The sequence below is a fragment of the Panulirus ornatus genome, chromosome 33 (genome assembly GCF_036320965.1).
Source record: "Panulirus ornatus isolate Po-2019 chromosome 33, ASM3632096v1, whole genome shotgun sequence".
In the NCBI taxonomy this organism is placed as follows: domain Eukaryota; kingdom Metazoa; phylum Arthropoda; class Malacostraca; order Decapoda; family Palinuridae; genus Panulirus; species Panulirus ornatus.
This window is the reverse complement of record NC_092256.1, coordinates 16,489,389-16,511,932: the sequence shown is the minus strand read 5'-3', so window position 1 is coordinate 16,511,932 and position 22,544 is coordinate 16,489,389. Positions and strand designations below refer to the sequence as shown.

The 22,544-nt window shown below is 41.4% G+C and overlaps 1 protein-coding gene across 1 annotated transcript in view; it reads left to right on the top strand.

Moving 5' to 3' along the window:
• Nucleotides 1-3,586: 3,586 nt before the first annotated feature.
• LOC139759496 (uncharacterized) overlaps nucleotides 3,587-22,544 on the top strand; it is a 198,060-nt gene continuing 179,102 nt past the window's right edge. Inside the window, exon 1 of the mRNA XM_071681677.1 lies at nucleotides 3,587-4,385. Coding sequence (XP_071537778.1) covers nucleotides 4,310-4,385 — 76 coding nt within the window. The 5' untranslated portion in view covers nucleotides 3,587-4,309. The remainder of the gene's footprint in view (nucleotides 4,386-22,544) is intronic.

Sequence of the window (22,544 nt, the reverse complement as noted above, 5' to 3'; positions counted from 1 at the left end):
CTTCGCTCACTGATGGCTGCTCGATTTACCTGCGCGAGTTTTGAGATTTCCTAATGGCTCGTAGAGCTCTCGTTACCCGGAGAGTTTAGGCGTTCCTGCTGGCTCGTAGAGAGAGAGAGAGAGAGAGAGAGAGAGAGAGAGAGAGAGAGAGAGAGAGAGAGAGAGAGAGAGAGCATATCACCATCATATGTAACCCAACACAAGGACGGTGAATCAGACACTAATCCTCCCCTGAAACAAAATAACATCACATACAACTGGCACACACCGGATTGATTCGTAGACGATCAACCCCAATCTAATGAACTATCCCTTGGCTTCCTAGCTTTTTTTTCCCCCTCTGCGATTAGTTAAATGATATTCCCAGTCTTAAGGGGAGACACAGCGCTATCGGGAACGAATCTGCACAAAGATGTCTATGCCTTACCTGTTGATTCTATATTAAAGGGGAATTTCAAATTGAAATCTAGTATGGTTCTCCCCCCCCCCCCAGACTTTTTTAAGTAGATCCACAACTCTCTCTCTCTCTCTCTCTCTCTCTCTCTCTCTCTCTCTCTCTCTCTCTCTCTCTCTCTCTCTCTCACACACACACACACACAAATTCTTACGAGTGGATAACTAAGAATGAATCATTATCTGAAACTAGAATTCTGTATTACTCATTATTTTCTCCCCTTTCTCTCCTCCTCTGGCCAGTCCACTGCTCTGGGGACGTTCTAAACAGGGACACATAACAAAGCTTTAACCACCCCAACCCCCCCCCACCACACACAAAAGTTCCCTATGAGGCTATCCCCCCCAAAAAAGTTCCCTATGGCTGAAGGAAAAAAGTTCCCCATTCAACTTTCGACGAAACGCAGATATGTAGTTGGTAATTAGCCTTAATTGCGTCTCATTATCGGTGAAATAGAAAAAAAAGAAGAAAGGGTAGAGGGTAAAACCGCAAGCAGTGGCAGGGGCTGGGATCCATATCTAGCCCTGCGGTTGAATGGGTTTTGGGTGGACGTGACTCACTATGCATACGGTAAAAGTCGCGGTTAACCGCAGACCATTGCGGTTATGCAGTTTGCAAGTGCGGTCATCCGTGGTTGTTGGCGGACTAGCGCGGCTGCCAGTGACCTAACGCGGTCATCAGTGCGGTCATCAGCGGATCATCGCGATTACTATTGAAGAATTCTTAAGTCACCAATGAACCATGTACAAATTCGTCCCTCTCTCTCTCTCTCTCTCTCTCTCTCTCTCTCTATATATATATATATATATATATATATATATATATATATATATATATATATATATATATGTGTGTGTGTGTGTGTGTGTGTGTGTGTAAAACAAAGACAGTAAGACGTGTCGCATCATTTTTCATAGCCATGCCTGCTGGGGTGGTGTGGTGTGGTGTAGGGTCATGAGCGTCGTATCTGTGTAAAGCGGATTTATTTTCGACGTGTTGAGGAGAGGAGCTAAATCTGAGGATTGCTAAAATTAGAACAACCCTGACTAGCAAGTTGTTGGTCTCTCTGGGGGGGAAGTGCTGGATCATTTATGTGTGAAAAATATAGTTTTGACATAAAAGGAATTACATATATATATATATATATATATATATATATATATATATATATATATATATATATATATATATATATATATATATACACACACACACACCAATGGAGTAGCCTGTGTGTGTTATTATCAGCGCCAAAGATACTTATCATAAAAACTAGAAACTTGAAACTTTGTCAGCTTATTGCTGTGATGTGATTGTGAGGTCGTTTGCATGCGATGGTAGCCTTCATGTTAAGGTTTGTTGTAGTAGGAGACCGTGTAGGAAGAATGTGGCGAGGGTTGGAGAAAGAACTAATCCTTGGGGAACTTCACTGTAGAGTTCAGGAGTTTTAGAGGTGAAACCATTGTAAGTGACTCTGGCGTAAAGACCAACTATGAAATTGGCTATCCACTTTTTGTCATTGTTGTGGAGGGCGTTGTCAAGTACCTTTTTGTGAGAGGATATCAAAGTGGACATTTTGTCATATTTTGATCATGTTTATTGCTACTAGTATTGTGCGGGACGGGGTTGCGGTTTGGTTAAGGCCATCAGGAGACTTATAGAACATATGTAAACTCGTCATTAACTAAGGAAGTACAGTACATGCTTATAATGAAGAAGAAAATCATCACCAGACTTCTAGTGATATTCAAAAAACTACGTCGTAATTTCCCTGGTTCTATAACATTAAGGAAACCACCTTTAGAACACTAGATATTGATGATCACATTCTTGAAAGAAAAAGAAGTCTAGTCCTAAAAAAAAAATATGAACAGCTCAAAAAGAAGATAAAGGACAAAAAGGAGATAGTGAGGAAAGCAAAGAAAGGAAAACAAAAATCAATAAATAGGGAAGAGTAACGGAAGGATTAACAATAATGATAATTAATAATAACAATAATAATAATAATAATAATAATAATAATAATAATAATAATAATGATAATAATAATAATAATAACAATAATAATGATAATAATAAAACAAATTAAAATAAATGAGGATTATGGATAAATAGTATATGATGTAGAAAACAGAACTGGTAACACACAAGAAAATTTGGTGGATGTTCATAAGACAACATAAACCAATATGAGGAATTTCTTGAACAGAAAATACGACTGCAGCTGTGTAAGACTTTAGAAGAGTTAGTAGAGGGCTAAACCTGAAGACTAAAGAAAGCGATGGCAAATGGCGAGGGATACATCTAACAAGCAGAATGAAGCTTATTCAAATAGAATTAGAACAAAGTAAGTAGAATGGACGAATCTAAAAATTGGCCACTTATGATGCTTTTCTACCTCCCGAAAAAAGGACAAAATACTGAAGCGAAAAAAAAATATATATACACATCCTTCGAGGTTATAGAATGCGATGTATCATCTCACGTAATGGTCACACACACAGCCCCGTAAATCTTCACATTTCCATGTCCAAGATGTCACAAAACTTGTATCTTTAGTCGGGGAAAAATAGGAGATGTGTGTGTGTGTGTGTGTGTGTGTGTGTGTGTGTGTGTGTGTGGTTATCATCAAGGCCCTGGGTAATGATACAAGTGATAGAGATCACCCGGTACTTTCCAGCCTACGGACGGAGGAGGTATCTTAAGAGGTAGGTGTTGACGTGTGTCCTTTTGACCCACTCGTGAATAAAGTAATCTCGAGGTTCGAGCACAAATAATTTTCGGCGCAAGAGTTCGCAATTCGGCAACCCTTTGCCTTGAAGACGAGGCGCCTGCGCCGTTCGGCATCTTGGTTCACCGGCACCTGAGATGGGCTTCTTATTCTTCCATATTTCTCATCTCGCCAACGAGGATCGAAATAATAAAACGAACTATAAAATCACGCCGAAGGGGGTGGCAAAATGCTCGAAGGCGCCGGGACTGCCGGCGTAAAAGGAATAAAAAAAAAAAAAGGGGGGTGGACGAATTCGTGATTTTCAGGTGATATTTGGCGGGCTCGGGGATTGACACGGTAACACCTCGGTATTTGAACGAATCCACGTGCGAGGTGCCTCAGTCACCGCTGAGCGCTGGTGGAGGAAGGTTACCTCTCTCATTCTCTCTCACTCACTCGCTCGCTCTCCCTGCATCCGCCGGGCTGCACCTAACCGCAGAGCCAGTACGAGGCGGTGTCGAAACCACGTGTTCACTCCTGCCTCAATCTTACAAAAGAGAGAGAGAGAGAGATATCTTTGAATCTTGAAGTGTTTATTTGCGAGAAACTGATACAAAAAAAAAAATATACATATACATATTCTCAAGTTTTAAAACTAATTTAGGTTAAATTTTCTCCCTTTTTTTACTGACTCAGATTTCTTGTAGCGAGTGAATCATTTACGTTTTCTTGCGATGAATCATCGAGACAAGCTTCGAAGCCTCAGACTGAGATGACAGAACGGGTGTTGCTCTCGCCAAGAAGAGGAGGAGGGAGGAGCCGCCGTCGCCGCTGCTGCTACTACAGCCTACCACCACAGAGAACTAGCTAACCAGTCCACCAACCAACCACCCCTACCACCACTACCTGAAACGTCTCTGATATGGCGTGAACTTAGCAGTGGCTTGGTCGAGCACTGACAAGAAGGCTGGGGGAAGATCTATTCTAACTCACCAGCGAGGAGGAACAATGCCAGAAAGTCTCTCTTCTTCCTCTTCTTCTTCTTCTTCTCCCCTCCTCCCTCCTCTCCTCCTCCTCCTCCTCTCCCCACGGTCATAAACTAAAGAAGGAATAGAGGAGAAAGAGAGAGAGAGAGAACAAACATGGAGATCAACAGAGGAAGCCAGGAGTTTGTCAGGCTGGTTCTGTTGCCCGCAGTCCTTCTGGCGACGATAACAGGTAAGTGAAACAGAACCCTACCCTCTGCCCGTTTTCCATAACAGTACGTTTTCTGATCCGCAAGGTAGAAAGGGCTGGGGGATGGGGGGGAAGGGAGACAGGCAGTTATGATTCATTCCCTAATTGTCTTGCTCGCGCGTGTTTGACGATTTATTACGCTTCCTCTAATTGTAGCAGTCACTGTAATTTATTGACGATAAGGGCGGTAATAGCTAACTGTATGTACTAACGCCCCAAGTCACTCTTACATGTGTGTGTGTGTGTGTGTGTGTGTGTGTGTGTGTGTGTGTGTGTGTGTGTGTGATGTAATGCGCTGATGGATGAATGGTGCCTCTTGCTTGTAAAATTTGACCTCTATACACCCGGGCACAGGTGTGTAATTAAAGGCCACACCCGAAGCTTTAATTCTCTAGGTTATGACCCGTAGTTTGTAAACGATAGTGAAGGGAAATTAGGGTATATTGATCGTGAATGGAAGAAGAAATATATCTAAGAATTTATGGGAAAAACGAAGACGTTTGAGAGTATCGTAAACACAGATATATATACATATATATATATATATATATATATATATATATATATATATATATATATATATATATATATATATATTAAGAATGAGTATGAGTTCAGTTCGTGTTAACTCTTTGATCTAAACCTATACAGTAACGTTTGTCTAACTTTTTCACAACACCGCGAGCCCAAAATTCCTTATAGCACAACCCACCTCCTCAGGCAAGCCGCGCCCCATCCAACCCCCAAAAGAGAAATCAAGAAAAGTATGAGCCTAAACCTCCCTGGGTTCCAAATTATGAGTGAGGGGAGGGGATGAAAGAGGAGGAGGAGGGGGGAGGGGGGGATAAATACCTCATTATTTCCATGAGGTTTCCTCACACGTCGTCTCGTTAGGCTTAGTCAGGCAGTAGCTTACATGTGAAGGATGAGGAAAAATGGGGTAATAAAAATTAAGAGTGTTTCTCCCCACACCCTCACACCCTTTCCTCACCCTTACACCTCTTCCCATCACCCTCATACCTCTTCCTCACACCCTCGTATCCCTTCCTCACACCTTCACATCCCTTCCTCACACCCTCACATCCCTTCCTTCCCGCCGGTGTGCTAATCTGATATTCATTGGAGTAATTTGCCCGCATCTAAATTGCATAGAGACACCTGTTTTGCCTCTCATTACACACACACACTACAGGTGTGAGTTAAGTCCCTGGGTGGCTCACTAGGAGATAAGCCAGGCGTATCTGTGATCATCTTTGAGAAAATATATATATATATATATATCCATATCCCATCCTTACGTGCAATATGGGACTGGATCATGTTGTGAGAGAGTTTGCTTAAAATAGGGGACTGGATCATGCCATAAGAGATTTTGCTTCTTCTTCTTCTTACTCTTCTTTGACGAAGTGAAGATTGTGGAAACCTAGTCAAATCCGGTTGAGAGAAAAAGACAGATACGTGTTGCTTTTATCTAGCGATTGGTGAGAGAGATATAGATAACTATATTCTATCTAACTTTAGAAGTAAATCGAGAGTATGTGATGAGAGAGAGAGAGAGAGAGAGAGAGAGAGAGAGAGAGAGAGAGAGAGAGAGAGAGAGAGAACTGACATGTGTAGAGATAGCACTGAACTGGTTAAACTAGTGAACGACATGGTGAAGCAAACTATCACAGATCTCACAGGCAGTTTAAATTCTTTTCTTTTTTTTTCCTGTTTTATTCCCCTTGTCGCTAAATAAACTAGTTTACCCACACGTCGGCGGCCTATGTAACTAGTCAATGCGAATAAAGTTTCGCTCGACAGAAAAAGAGGGGAAAAAAAAAACTAGTGTACACTAAAATGACTTATCAAGTTTAATCTAACATTACAAAACTTTGAGAGCTCTGTTAGTGTCACGGGTTTTGCGAGAGGGGGGAAAAAATCCCGACCACATCAGAGGAAAACCAGCTGTTCACAAAACACGGAATAAACCTGTCAACACAATGAACACATTTCCAAATCCTTACTTCGATAATTACACCTAGTAATTATACAATAATTAAAATTTTTCCCCATCCCCCCCTCTCTCTCTCTCTCTCTCTCTTTCTCTCCAACACTGAGATAAACTTTGCTACGGAAGTAATCTAATTAACTTGCTCGCCCCGTGAACTGAGCCTTTCATACGTACAACGAAAACGTTCGTTGTAAACTTGTGTGATTCGGAAAAAAATATATGGGTTGTCATTATGTTGCCACGGGCATATGTGATTTTCATTAATAACAGAAGAGTCTCACCTGTTTATATATATATATATATATATATATATATATATATATATATATATATATATATATATATAATCCCTGTGGATATGGGAGAGAGAAATGGGATTTTCCACATTTCATAGAAGGCGAGCCTTAGGGGCAGGAGCTTGGGGGCTGGAAATAATCCCTTCCTACATCATTATTATCAGTGGAAGGAATAACAGAATGACGAAGGAAAACGAGGATTTATTTATTTTTTTCCCTCTAGGGCACAGATCCTGAAGCTACTATACGAATCATGTAAAGGTGACTGTCAGTCTATCAACATAAATAGGAGGAAAAGGATTTTTCTTTTTTGTCTTTCAATAATCGGGAGATAACGTGATACAAAAGGGAATCATTAATGCTCAGGTTTCATGATATGACTCATATATATATATATATATATATATATATATATATATATATATATATATATATATATATGATGAGTTTTCAGAGGAATTCATCGTTCGTTCGCATGGGCTCCGGATATAGAAAGAAAACATGATCTACTCGAAGAAATTCTGAATGGTTGGTTGGCTTCGATCTCCCCTCCTAATTTTCAGGATCTCTCTGCACCGCCACGGCTAGCTTTGAAAAATTCACACGTTCGATCATAGTTACGTGTTTCTTGGAAGGGATTAAAACGCTGCTTTCCACACACACACACACACACACACACACACACACACACACACACACACACACACACACTGGGTGGGGGAGACTAGATCCAAACACTTTGTCTCTGTGGGATGAGGTCATAATGAGGTGGTATATCCCAGGACATGGGCTGGAATCCTCCTCCTCCTGCTCCTCCCACCTCATCCTCAAGAATGGTAGAGTGACATATGCAAACCTCGAGTGTCTTGAGGAAGTGGACTCAATCATTCGCGGCTTCGAAACCCCGTCTGGTTAGAGGAAGGGGAAGAGGTGGAGGTGGCAGTACATCACACTCTTCAAGAGGGTCTTAAGAGACACCCAGCAACAGTGAATTTTTTCCTTACAACCATTCCAGTGTAAGGTCAAGAGAGGTTCAAATATCATCTGGTCTGGAAGGAATACATATTTCAAGATATTCTCGAGATCTTCTCCATCGTGTATTACGGAGGCGTTCCTTATCAAAGGACGTTTCGTGGAATCTTCGTTATCATCCTTTCAAAAGGGGTCTCTTGTCGAGGGAAAATACACGACCACTTCCTTTCTGTTAATCCTGGAAAACGTACTTATCGGAGCGAGTTCGAGAGATCTCCGCGTGCCAAGTGTCCTCGAACTCATTATCAAAGATAGCTCATGAAATCCCCTTCGCCATGTATTCTGGAATTCCATAAGAAGGAATGGTCATGACAACCCCCCTTTGTCATCAATTCTGGAACTCCTGGTCATGGGAAGATCATGAAAGCCTCTCCACCAGGTACTCTGAGACTCACTGACATACCCTTCACCACTGACATTCCCTCCAGCGTAACCTCTCATCATAAAAGGTCCGAGGATCAATCCAGTTCTCCAGTTCGATATGGAACACTGAAGCCTTCGTCTCGATGTTCACAGGACGGTTTTTGGCACACCGGTGGGGGATTCGAAGTCATGAATTCCCCCTCATCTGACTCAGGATTACGTTCTGGGCTAATTCAAGCACACGGGTTCAAACGCTGAGGGTATACATACTAGACTGTGTATATGTATACTCTGATGATTTATGTGGACACGCGTGGCAGAAACATATCTATAAATTCCAGGTTGAATTTGCTTTTTGCATTTTGTCGTCTCGTGTACACACTCATGATATATATATATATATATATATATATATATATATATATATATATATATATATATATATATATATAATTTTCACACTTTTCGGCCATTTCCCGCATTAGTGAGGTAGCAGAAGAAAAAGACGAAGAAAGGCAGCATTCGCTCACATCCGTTCTCTCTTTCTCCAACTCTCTCACTCACTCACTCAAACTCTCTCTCTCTCTCTCTCTCTCTCTCTCTCTCTCTCTCTCTCTCACATATATATATATATATATATATATATATATATATATATATATATATATATATATATATATATATATATATTCTGGTAGCCACACAGAAAATGCAATACGAGAATTTGAACACATTTTGTGGTAATTTACATATCTAGGAATTCCTGAATGCCTGTATTCCTGAAGATATGAATTATCACGAAAGCGCTCGAATCTTCGTGTTAAATCTTCCTTGCGGCTTCGAGCATATCTGTGAATCACGTGTTCTTTCGTGATTCATCGCCATATATATATATATATATATATATATATATATATATATATATATATATATATATATACAGCCAGGGACCTTCATAGTGCACCTGAGTGTTCAGTAACATAAAGCAAATAATACCGTAGTGTAGTGTACTACTCAAGAGATATAAAGTCACTTAAAAAGAGACTTCAGCGTGTCATGTTTTGCACACGACCACAGACGACAAATCAACGCTGTTAGAATCCACCCCCGCTAGACGCACTCTTTCTAAGAACAGGGGTCCAGGTGTTATCCAGGAACCCCCCCCCCCTAACTCCAGAGGATCTATGCAGCTCAAAAAGAACTGCGCTACGCTCCGTAGTAAGGGTCCAGGATGGACTCCTTCGATGCGAGAAAAGCTTTTCCGACGTGACTTGACGCTTTCTTTTGTTTTTGTCAACTGAGGAGGATGATATACAGCCTCGATCAAGATGACTTCTATTTCCCCCCCTGGGGTTGTAACCTTCTGCAGGGGGAGTTCGGGGTAACGCCTACACTGTGAAAAGTCCTGGTAGGACCCAGGTCCTTTCCTTAGGGTATAATGAGCGCAGAGGATGAATGAATCGAACTGAGTCATGAGACGGTGAATATGAACAGCCAACAGTAGTATAAAAAGCTGTATGATATAAGAGAGATAGTTCAAGTGATGGAGCCCCCACGAGTGTGTAGAATTCCCTACCCATACACGGAGGTAATCGCACACACACACACACACACACACACACACACACACACACACATAAACTGAACCAGGCGTCATTGTGCACTGTATGTATATACAAACACACCCTTGATAATGTTGGGACCCCTCGTGAGCCCCCGGGTGAGAGTGAGTGTGTAGAGTGCGTTGGGCCACACCATAACGCACCCAACCCAGACCCACGGGCCACATGAGAAAAGTAATAAAGACTGACTCTCTCCCATGAGACATTGGTAATCTATTTATGGTGATTATGTGAGGCCAGGTTCTTCTTCCCGTCCTTCTCCTTCTTCTTCTTCTTCTATTATCATTATTATCATTATTATTATTATTATCATTATCATTACTATTATTATCACTATCAATATCGTTGTTATTATCATTATCATAATTATTATTATCATTATTATTACTATTACCATTATTATTATTATTATCATTATTATTATTATTATTATTATCATTATTATCATCATTATTATTATTATTATCATTATCATTATTAATATCGTTGTTATTATCATTATCATAATTATTATTATCATTATAATTATTACTATTACCATCATTATTATCATTATTATCATTATTATTATTATTATTAAAATCATTATCATTATAATTACTATTATTATCATGGTAGTAGTATTATTGTTATCATAATAATAATAATGACAATAATAATAATGACAACAATTATGATAATGAAAATACTAGCATTAATAACAGTATGAGTATAAACATTATTATCATTATTCATTAATATTATTAATATTATTATTATTATTATTATCATTATTATCATTATTATTATCATTATCATTATTATTACTATCATTATTATTATTATCACTGATAAATCATGACATACTGAATATAAGAAATGGGATAATTCGCACAGAATAGCACAGCATATCTGCAGGAATGTTGTAAAAAGAAATTCATAAAATGCAGAGATTTTATATATTACCCACTACAGGTGGGTTATCGAATTCTATTGCTCTTTAGGTCAAGAACAATAATGTAAGGTCTGTATGGTAAATCTTGTACATGACAGATAATTCTGAGGGGGTGAGATAGAGACTAAATGATTGAATAATATCTAAATGAACAACAAGAGGTTTGAGCACGTATTAACTTAAAAGCATTTCAGCTCGTAGTATAACCGGTTATGGTATATTTATTGCAGATACGAAAAAAAAAAACAAATCTCTTGCGTAACCCGATTACCAGCTGCCGAAACGGTGGAATCGAGGATAACAAATGAATCAGAAACTGTATTAGAGGAATTAGCAGAGGGAAGAAGAGGTGTTCTGATGACACAGGGACAAAAGCCTGAAAGTGTCAGATTAAAATACTCAAGAAATGAATAGACAATCTATTGTATATCCAAATGGAAGAGTGTACGATATATATATATATATATATATATATATATATATATATATATATATATATATATATATATATATATATATATATATATATATTCCTGAGTCCATGGGGAAATGTAGCTTCCCCAATGATGTGATTACTCCACGAAAGTGCACTTGGGAACTTATAGCGTTTCATTTCTCTGTGGACTCATAGGAATATACTTGATCACACGCTCACTTATGATCCTTTCCAATATATATATATATATATATATATATATATATATATATATATATATATATATATATATATATATATATATTTTTTTTTTTTTTTTTTTCTTTTTCAAACTATTCGCCATTTCCCGCGTTAGCGAGGTAGCGTTAAGAACAGAGGACTGGGCCTTTGAGGGAATATCCTCACCTGGCCCCCTTCTCTGTTCCTTCTTTTGGAAAATTAAAAAAAAATAATGAGAGGGGAGGATTTCCAGCCCCCTGCTCCCTCCCCTTTTAGTCGCCTTCTACGACACGCAGGGAATACGTGGGAAGTATTCTTTCACCCCTATCCCCAGGGATAATATATATATATATATATATATATATATATATATATATATATATATATATATATATATAATTTCAGAATTGCAGAGGAATGAAAAACTAAGATGAAAATCATTCTAAAGTGTTTAGGGTGAAAGCTTACATAACGATGATGGATTCTGATGTTGTTGACGTGAAGGAAGAAGATACAAACGGGGCGAGTGTTGTGAGGGTGAGGACGGCCGATGTCAGGGGAGGTGCTGCCTGTAAGTGCTTTTCTGGGGGAAAACAACAGCAAAGGGAAACACGAAACCTGGCTGCCTCACAGAAAGCTATTGCTGTGGATCTTGTCAGCTGTGACGGTTGTAGAATACAGATGGATAAATGTGTAATTACACACACACACACACACACACACACACACACACACACACACACACACAGGTCCCACACTACACACTGGATATTCCCGCTCCTATAAAACCTGTTTTATGATACCTTCCTCACGAGAGGTTTATGTTGGGTGGCGTGACTTTGCCGAGGCCCGCCTCTCACTGCCTTCGTGTCCCTGCCTCATGTGGAAGCTGCTCCCAACATATAAATGCCTAGACGAATGTATATACACAGACATACACACTGTATACACAACACACCGTTGCAGTGTGGCATCTATCACTCCTCTCTCTTAAGCTTGGCACAAAATAACGAAGGCTTAAACCTCCCCCCTTTTTTTTATGAAGGAACTGACCTTGACCATTGTGTATAAACTCTGACCTAACCGTGACCTTTGCCTTCCCCCCTTGTGGATGTCGAGTATATTGGCCAATTCCATCAGGGAGTTAAGGTGAGCCTTCTTGGATTGTTAATGTCAATGATACCTGTCATGTTTATTGGGTTTTTAAAGTCTCTCTCTCTGCACGGGTATTATATCCCAGAATCTCTCTCTCTCTCTCTCTCTCTCTCTCTCTCTCTCTCTCTCTCTCTCTCTCTCTCTCTCTCAGTCATGTATATATATATATATATATATATATATATATATATATATATATATATATATATATATATATATATATATATATTCCTATGAATCCACGGAGATATGAAACACAGCTTCACAAGTGCACTTTCGTGCAATAATCACCTGAAAATTCTAATGACTGTCTTTACCAGATATCGTGCCAGGATTGCAGTTTACTTCGGACAAAGAGATAAAGACCGGAATTTACGAATGAAGCAGGGTCAAGATAGCGCTTGTGTTAGGCTACATTCAAGTGCTCGGCCTTTCTATGCCCGTTCCTGGCGCTACTTCTTTCACGCGGGATACAGCGATCACGCATGAAAGAGGAGAAAGGAAATGAAAATTGTGTACATCAGTACATATCGTTACGTACCAGAAACGCTGGTCATCGTCCAATGTGATGTGAACATCGAGACAGAGACGCCACGGAGAGCTACAGGTGTTTGTAAGCAATACTCCCAGGTGTTTTGGTGGAAGGGGAGGGCAAGTGTTGTATATAATGATGATGATGGAGGTGGTGGTGGTGTAGGAGGAGGCTTCAGACCTGCTTAAAGGCGTGTATTATGATGCCAGAGACAAATAAGGGAGATCATCTCCCCGAGCCTTCGAACGACAAACAGATGATAAGCGGGAAATACACGAGTTCCAAGAGTTTATATTTTTTTCATGTGTGTGCGTGTGTTTGCGTGTGTGTGTGTGTGTGTGTGTGTAAGAAGAAAAATATGGAAAAAAACGTAGAAAACCTGGAAATATATGTATATACCTTAAAAATGCGTCGTCAAAAAAAGAATATCAAATTGTCTCTTACTTTCTCCTGGACCTTCGAAGAGGAGGAAATAGGGAACACAGAGAGGAGGTGTGGTGTACAGCAAGATGTGGTGTGATAAGAGAGTGGCAAAAAGTACAAGGAAATACAAGGAGAAAACTTTGAGGACTCGGAACGATGAATCCCAGAGTTCTTCGTGGCGATGGTGCCTCTCACACACCCACCGCTGGGGGGTGTTAAGACCAGAATGTGAAGAAGGATGTACGTGGTGAGATCATAATACCCCTGGGGGAATATGTCCAACAACCATCCATCTTCACACCACTAGAGAGAGAGAGAGAGAGAGAGAGAGAGAGAGAGAGAGAGAGAGAGAGAGTGTGTGTGTGTGTGTGTGTGTGTGTGTGTGTGTGTGTGTGTGTGTTCCTCGATGCTTACAGAGGGTTCGAGTCTTGACACTATAAGAATGAGGAACTACGAGACAAACAAATATCATGAGAGACTAAACGCCTCAGGGATTTACTCGTATCTAAACATCGAATGTACGCACATTCACCATCGTATTCCCGTGAGACAATGTATAATGCTATTTACGTGCAATTAACAACGGAATTCTATGAGAGAGTCTTGTAGGCTTTATGCTCTTGGTTAACAGCTATAGAGACATTACACACAGTTCACCTGTAATTATCATACCCTGTACATTCAGAATCACAAAGCATATCATTCTAAGTCTAAATATAATACAAACGAGGCTTCTGAAGTGCAGATCTGTCTATAAAAGTTAGAGCAGACTGTATTTTGATACCGTAAATGGTGTGTGGGTGGGGGAAATGACCGTGTGTTTTGTGGTGATTGGATTTATCTTCTGTTCCTTCCCCAGAGATAAGGCCACGAGGGGGGGGAGGTGAGAGAGTTGGGAGGAGGGAGTGGGAGGGGTCGTGGGGAATCACCACTTTATCTCACCGTCCCTCCCTCCTCCTCCTCCTCCTTCTTCCTCCCTGATAATCTCCTCATTCTTCCCTAATGCCTCCCTTCTCCCGCCCTCACCCTCGACTCCCCCACCCCTGCTCACCCCATGTATAATGCTTTGTGATTATAACCCTCACCACAGCTGATGAGTGCAGTGATGGTCAACGCCACGCCACTCGCCAATCACTCGTCTCCAGTCACCAACTCTTCCTTGAACGCCAGCCCTCCCTACCATCCCCTCCTTCCCTAACAACCGTACCCACGACCCCCAAGGCGGAGGTGTTGACCCCACGTTAGTCCTCCCTTCCCTTTGACCCACCCTCCTCCTTCCATCTTCCTACGGAGCACATCAAGCGCCTCTCCCCCTTCCACTATCCCCCACCCATGGCACATTTACCCTTACACCCATTAAGGAAACTTATGGGTCGGGCAATAAGGAGTTTCCTCCCCCCCCTCCTCCTACCCCACCCCATCTTTAAGAAGTATTACCGGATCTCAGGCTAAGCTGATAGAAGATTAAGCTGATAGAAGATAACAGTTCGATTCTCTTTTCATGTTCTCCTTCGGCTGTCTTCTGCCGCCCTTTGTCACTCTGAGCTAAGTATAGGTAGCTGGGGGTTTCCTCGGGGTCTCCATTCATCACATGATTCCCCCTCATCTAAATTGGTCTTTAAGGCCCTTCCTCTGGGTTAAGTAGATGGGAGCCTCGTCTATCAAGTGCTGGTCCTCTAAAACGGCTTACAATCTTATCCCAAAATGATCGCATCCCTTAGTTTACCAAGTGCAGATCTTAAGGGAATTGGATGATGATTTCCAGACAGCGATTGATTATGTTTTCCTTTTGAGCATTGGTGTTACAGCGGCAGACTCCCGTCGCCCCCCCTGTAATTCCCCCTTATTCACTATGTATTTTCCTTACATATTTCTCATCACCTGAAGCTCCCTCCTCTGTCTTCGCTCTGGGTTCAGCAGTTGGCAGGTGGTTCTTGAAGTCTCACCTCAACATACGTTCCTCTTCACCTAAAGGTGAACAACATGAAGAGGGAGGAAAAAAATAGTTCACCCAGGGAAATAAAAATATCCCGTGCATATTTTTCGTGCGAAGAGGAAAAAAAAAGAGGAAAAATCAGTCATTTACATTTTGCACATTTTCTTGATAGCTACAGTTGATGTCCGACCGCTGTTTACTGGTAAATGTGAGTTATGAGTATACACAGATGAGAAATTTACTTACAAAGACAATAATTTTCATCTTTTTCTTTTTTTTTACGTGTCCATTTTGACAATCCGGCTCATCTACGTCAAAGAAACGCGAGTGTTCCGATCGCATTCGGAAGGCCTAACCTCACAACCCCAAACTCGCCGCCCCAGACTCAGCTTTTGACTTCAGAAACCTCACAAATCAAATGAGGTTGTGATACCATATTCCAGAGATCATGTGACATGAGGTTGTGATACCATATTCCAGAGGTCATGGGATATCAGGTTGTGATACCATATTCCAGAGATCATGTGACACGTAGCTGTAGATCATACGTAGATTTGAAGTTGATCTTATATATACATGATGCTCATCTTAGTGAACTCTCATTTGTTCTTATTGACCATTCCTCTAAAGGATGGAGATAATCCTATATCCTATAATCAACTTCTCTCCTTAAATATTATTGGTGTCCCTATTGATCCTGTTGCATCCTGACTTATATACATAAGCGTTCGGATATATATATATATATATATATATATATATATATATATATATATATATATATATATATATATATATATATATGAAACGCGTCCCTTTAAAATTCTCTCTCTCTCTCTCTCTCTCTCTCTCTCTCTCTCTCTCTCTCTCTCTCTCTCTCTCTCTCCCCGAACACAAGTTTTCATTTATAACTCCCGTCTTTGTCCCCAAAAAGTAGCTTCCTCTTATACTTTTTTTTTCTCCTCTCTCTCTCTCTTGTCCCTTGTCGACTCTTCACCCAGAGATGTCGAACACTTTTCCCTTCATCATCAGGGACGCTAAAAATTCCCATTGTATTCTTGAGGTGTGTTTGTGACAGTCGTTTGGTATATAACTTCGGAATTTCCCCGGGCATAAAATCTTCGTAATTTTCAACAATTAAAGGTTATCAATTACTATGTGAACCAGTATGCCAAAGTTCCGCATACACACACACACACACACACACACACACACACACACACATATATATATATATATATATATATATATATATATATATATATATATATATATATATATATATATGATTGCCTGCTGCTTGTGATACAAGAGCAGGGGAGTGTCGCAATATGCAATTCAACGTGAGCGACCATGGGGAATTCTCCTATCTTAAAAGTTTGTACTCGAGCAGAAACTTTGATCCCCCGAAGAAAATTCTTTCAAATGTGGAACGAAGCATCTGTTAGATATATGTCATACTGTTGGTCTGACCTTCCACATACCAAATGGTAACCCTTGCAGGAATATCAACATTGTTCAAATGTGTATAGATGTAAGAATCACACACACACACACACACACACACACACACACACACACACACACACACACACACACTGTAACACACACACACATTAGAGGGCCAAGAGCTTTTCTCAGGTCTAATATAACAGTTCCTTTGTTAGAATCGAGACAGCAGTGGCCGAACTACTGTTTGGAGGAGGAGGTTGTCTTGGAGGAGGAGGTTGTCTTGGAGGATTAACTTCTGCCGTACGCTCTAGAGAGGCAAGAAGCATTGCAAGAGGAGACACGCTAAGCTTCCAGACGTTAAACGTTAAGGGAGTTTCGTAGCTTAAGTGTCATCAGCGGTGCTGAAGTACCAATATTGGGCGTGCAGATGGAGCAGCTAGAAAGAGGAGGTGACGTGAAGAAAGAGAGGTTTCATGAGTGTGGTTACATGAACCAGCTGAGGCGAAATTGTGCAGATATTGCGACGAGGACGAGAGAAAACTGATTTGTTTAGAGTGTTGATAGAAGGAAGAAAGACGTACATGGGATAGAATGAATTGGATTTATGGGATATATAGGGGGCAGTGACGTACTCTCAACGCACTGAATCAGGGCTTATAAAACAGCTGAGGGAAACTACGGAAAGGTCTATGGACCCTGGTTGTGGTTAGGGGGTTCTAATCTCAATGCATTATACATGCCAGCTAGATACTGGAAGCGAGCGAATGAAGCCTTTTCTTCGTCTGCCCCTGGCGCTACTTCGGTAACGCGGAAATCGGCGAACAAGTGTGATATATATATATATATATATATATATATATATATATATATATATATATATATATATATATATATATATATATGATTTCATTGAATTTATTGAAACCAAGCATCATATTGTATCATATACCATATCTTTATGGAATAATGTGTCCCATTATCATCGTTTCTATTACATTTACAGACATTATCATCGCACACACACACACACACACACACACACACACACACACACACACACACACGTCCCGGCCAACAGAGGGCGCCCGTGTGATCCATACAGTCTGCTCCGGGCTTGACAACCTGCCACGTCTGGCCACCATAGCGCCTGTCATTTTTATCTGACTAATTTTTCATTGCCTGCATGAAAATTAGATAAATTAATTTCCACTGGTAAAAGCCCAGTTGATTTTTTTTTTTTTTTTTGCCTCCCTCTCCCCCGCCATTTCTGTTGAAATAAATGGCTGAGCTCTGAATATTTACATCAAAATGGACACAATGTGGATATTCTTTTTCCACGAGAGTTTTAGCCTTCTGATCACTGTTTGAAGAACCCTTTTAAGCTGAGATCGCTCAGGAATTTATCCAGCGTATATATTCTTATACCTAACAGCCTTTTTTTCCCCCGCTTCTGGCGAGGCAACGTCAGGAACAGAAAAGAAAAATGGCCTCGCTTGCGCGCATCTAATTATACTTGACGTGTATAATGTAGCGAAACCGGAGCCTATCATCCATAGCCATGCCCTACCGACTATTCCATGGTTTCTCTTGACCGTTCCACAAGCCCTGGTTCAGCCCACTAACAGCTCGTCGTCCCCCATATACCATATCAGTTCAATTTGATGCCCACTCCCCATATACCACCTTCTCGGTCTTTCCCTTCACCTTGCTCCTTTCACATCTACGGTGTCGACCTTCTTGTTTTTTCTTCGCCATGCACATTTCAGCCCACCCTCGTCAGCATTCTCAGTCAGTGCTCAGTACCACTACTGTCTCTGAAACTGTCATTCCTCACACCACATATCGTCCTCAGGTATAAAATTCCCAGAAATATCCACACTTTTCCTTTCTTCATCGCTTCATCTAAAAACTTTCCATCTCCCCCATATACTCGTAGCACCTTCCTCGGGGCATCTCTGTCAGATCATACCTTCTTTCCAGATTCATAAATTCCCCAAGCCTGCTCTTCCTCCAAGTACTTCTCAGATGCAGTCTTCGTAGCAAACACCTCGTCCACATTATCTATCCTGAAAGCACAATCCTCTGTCTCATTCAGATGCTCTGAGCATGTTACCATCCTTCTAAATCACCACTCTCTCATACCTTACCAGGTATATTCAACTGAGAATGAGATTCATTTTTGTCTTTCTTGACTTTATATATATGGGCAAATAAATGTATCCTCCGGGACCTCGGCTAGACAAAGCCAAACATTCTAACTAACTAGTCAACAACAGTGTTATTTCGCTTCTAGATAAACTGACCTGCAATCTCATCCACTCCAGCCGCTTTGCCAAACTTCACATGTGCTAGGACTTTCATTGTCTTTTCTCTTTTCATCATTAGATCCGGCACCACCCTCTCACTCCACATGACCCTCTTCGTCCCAAACACACCACATCAACCACCCTTATCATCATACATATTCCGCAGTCCTTCATAATACAAATGTCCATCTCTACTTTTCTAATTTCGTTTGCCTATTACCATTTTCCCATCCTCTCTCACGCTTTGATGTTCCTTCTGTATCATAATAGCTCAAGAGACAGCTTGCTATATCATTCTTGGTGTATCTTCAAAAGCTTTTTATACGTAACAGTCACTGCACAGATAAAACAGATGATACAAGCGTTCAGTTGCAGCGCTGTCATCCTAGAAAAAAATATAGGTTGTGGCAAAATGCAACGAACACATACAAATACAGGAACGAGAGGGAACCAAAAGATGGATTTACAGACTGGAGCTGCTGACAAGATGATACGCAAGAAAACATACGAATGAATTACGAAACAAACACACAAAGTTGCGTAGAAGACGGTACATAATGAGTACAGCAAAATACATCAAAACGAGTAGGATAAAGTTGTGGGTGACGGTAGGATACACGAAATACAGAAGCGTACAGCCTCACTTTTAGGCATTACATGCTTGCGTCCAGAGATGTATCCATACAAAGCATGATACAGCCTAATACAACAAAATACAACAGGCTTTAAAAAAAACCCACAACATACATGAGGATCGTTCAGCACGATACAGCAATACATCGGGATACAGTAAAATACAGGTTTAGCTAGTCAAAGGAGAATACAGTGGAATCCAATGAAGTCATACAAAATATGTAAGATACAGTATTGTGAAATACTGATATATGTTATGTATTACTGAGGGTAAAAAATATATTGTGAGTAGTACGAGCCTGATGAAGGAGGACGAGTAGTATACTTCGAGTATGGTCATGGCGAACGGGAGTATACTACGAGTATGATGATGGCGGACGGGAGCATACTTCAAGCATCATCATGACAAACTCGAGTATACTTCAAGCATAAGCATTACAACCAGGGATATACCTGGAGCCTAAGCATTTACAGACAGGGATAATATATACATTTGGGGAGGGGATAGTATATACATCTGGTATGACCAATGATAAACAGAGCTTGATTTTGATTAAGGAGAACAGCTTTTATATTCAACCCCCCCTCCCCTCTTCGGTTTATTATGAAGGACGGTCAGCCGAGAAACGCCGAGCGTAACCAGAATTTGAAATAGAGAAGAGAGAGAGAGAGAGAGAGAGAGAGAGAGAGAGAGAGAGAGAGAGAGAGAGAGAGAGAGAGAGAGAGAGAGAGAGAGCAACTCACCCCTCCCCCCCCTCGTTCATTGCTTATGACTTGATGGACAGAATAACAACATATGGGGGGATGGGGGGGGTCAGTGAGCAATGATAGGAGGAGGTGGGGAAGGAGGGAGAGGGTCCCCCCCCCCCCACTCGCAATGCCTCGCAACGCAGCCGCTTCCCCACCTCACCCCCCACACAGCACCCCCCATCCCCACCCCCACCCCGGACGTAATTACGCACGCGTAATCATCTTCGTGTAACCCGGGCTTGTTGTAACGCCCCTTGAGGCCTTTCCTGCCTCGCCAACTTGAAAGAGAAGATGATAAAAGCCTCCAGAATATTTGTCCCTCACCCTGTCCCCTGGTTGGTTACCTTAAAGGGTTGTAACATGTGTTGCCGAGCCACGTGGGCAGGGTGGTTCCAGGTGTAACGGTGTAATGTGATACTACATAATATTAGGGAAGGTCAGTGTTATGCTACAGGTGTATATATAATAACAGTGTTATGCTACAGGTGTATATATAATAACAGATATATCTAAATATGTTATAAAACACACATAACGTTCAAGGTCATAATGGTGCGCGTGATCTATGCATAAAACCACGAGGAAAATGAAACACGAGAAGTGTATAACTCATTTACCAATGGCGTATTAGCTACGTCTCTTCCTTGTATATCAATTGACTGCTCTACGTCTTCTATCTCATTCTTGTGTCTCCCCTGAGGATGTGATCATTACACGAAAGTGCACTTGGGAACTTACCGTGCTTCATTTTCTTCGTGGATTTATGCATATATATATATATATATATATATATATATATATATATATATATATATATATATGTGTGTGTGTGTGTGTGTGTGTGTGTGTGTGTGTGTGTGTGTGGGTAACGACACACAACGAGTGTCTTCATCAAAGTGTATAATCCTAGTATGTGTGACAAGCAGAAACTCTTGGCTCCTGATTAGTGATGCACATGACAAACTACTGATTGGCTGATGGTACGGGAATGCTTGGGTTCTCCTCACTAAAGTTGGTTGTCCATCAGTTCGTCTCAGAATGCTACTCAAGAGTCGCCGAAATTAGCCCGGGAGAGGGGAGCAAAATAGGGTGGTAACTATACCTTTTCGAGGGGAAAACAGGGCGGGCAGGAGGGGAATTGAAGGTATGGAGTGAGGTGAAAGAGAAAGCATTGCTGGGAAGGGGAAAGAAAAAAATATAAACGACGGGAGAGAGAGAGAGAGAGAGAGAGAGAGAGAGAGAGAGAGAGAGAGAGAGAGAGAGAGAGAGAGAGAGAGAGCGCGTGTGAAGCTGAGGGTGGAGGAGAGGAAAAATAACCCTGAGACACGGGGATACAGGCGGAGTAAAGTGGTTGGGAGGAGTGCGTCTCTGTCTGTGAGTGTGGGAGAGCACGGTGTGGCTGGGGGGTGAGAAGAGTGAGTTGAGTGCGAGAGCTGAGGGTTAAAGAAGTGTGGGAGTGTGAGTGTGTGTGTGTGTGTGGTGTGTGTGTGTGTGTGTGTGTGGAAAGGAACAATGTGGGATAATTTGGTTCATTGTGAGACAACACCTACGTAATCTACCTCTCCTTTCTCTCCTGTCGAAGCCTTTTTTTCTCTCTCAGCTGCAGGTTTTAGTGAGGCCTTGCGAGGGGCGTGGGGTGGGGGGTGCGCCACACAAAACACCTCTCGCGGATTCACTCACACCTGCATCAGTCCATTCGTCATGAATGACCCACTGTAGTGTCTCTCTCTCTCTCTCTCTCTCTCTCTCTCTCTCTCTCTCTCTCTCTCTCTCTCTCTCTCTACCATCTATTCCACAGGATAGATATGCCAATGGCTCGCCCGGTGTCATACATAACCCCCTGCCCTGCGTCTCCCTCCCTCCCTCACTCACTCTCTTTTCTGGCTCTCCCGTTCGTCCATTTGGGTAAATCTGACGAGGACGGACAGTCGTCTCTGCCGCTGCTGTTGAGCCACCACCACCAGTTCGTCCAGACCCGCGCCACTGTCGCATAACTTAAGGTCCTCTTCCTCCTCTCTCCTCCTCCTCCTCCCCCCACAGCACTCCTACACTGACGGAA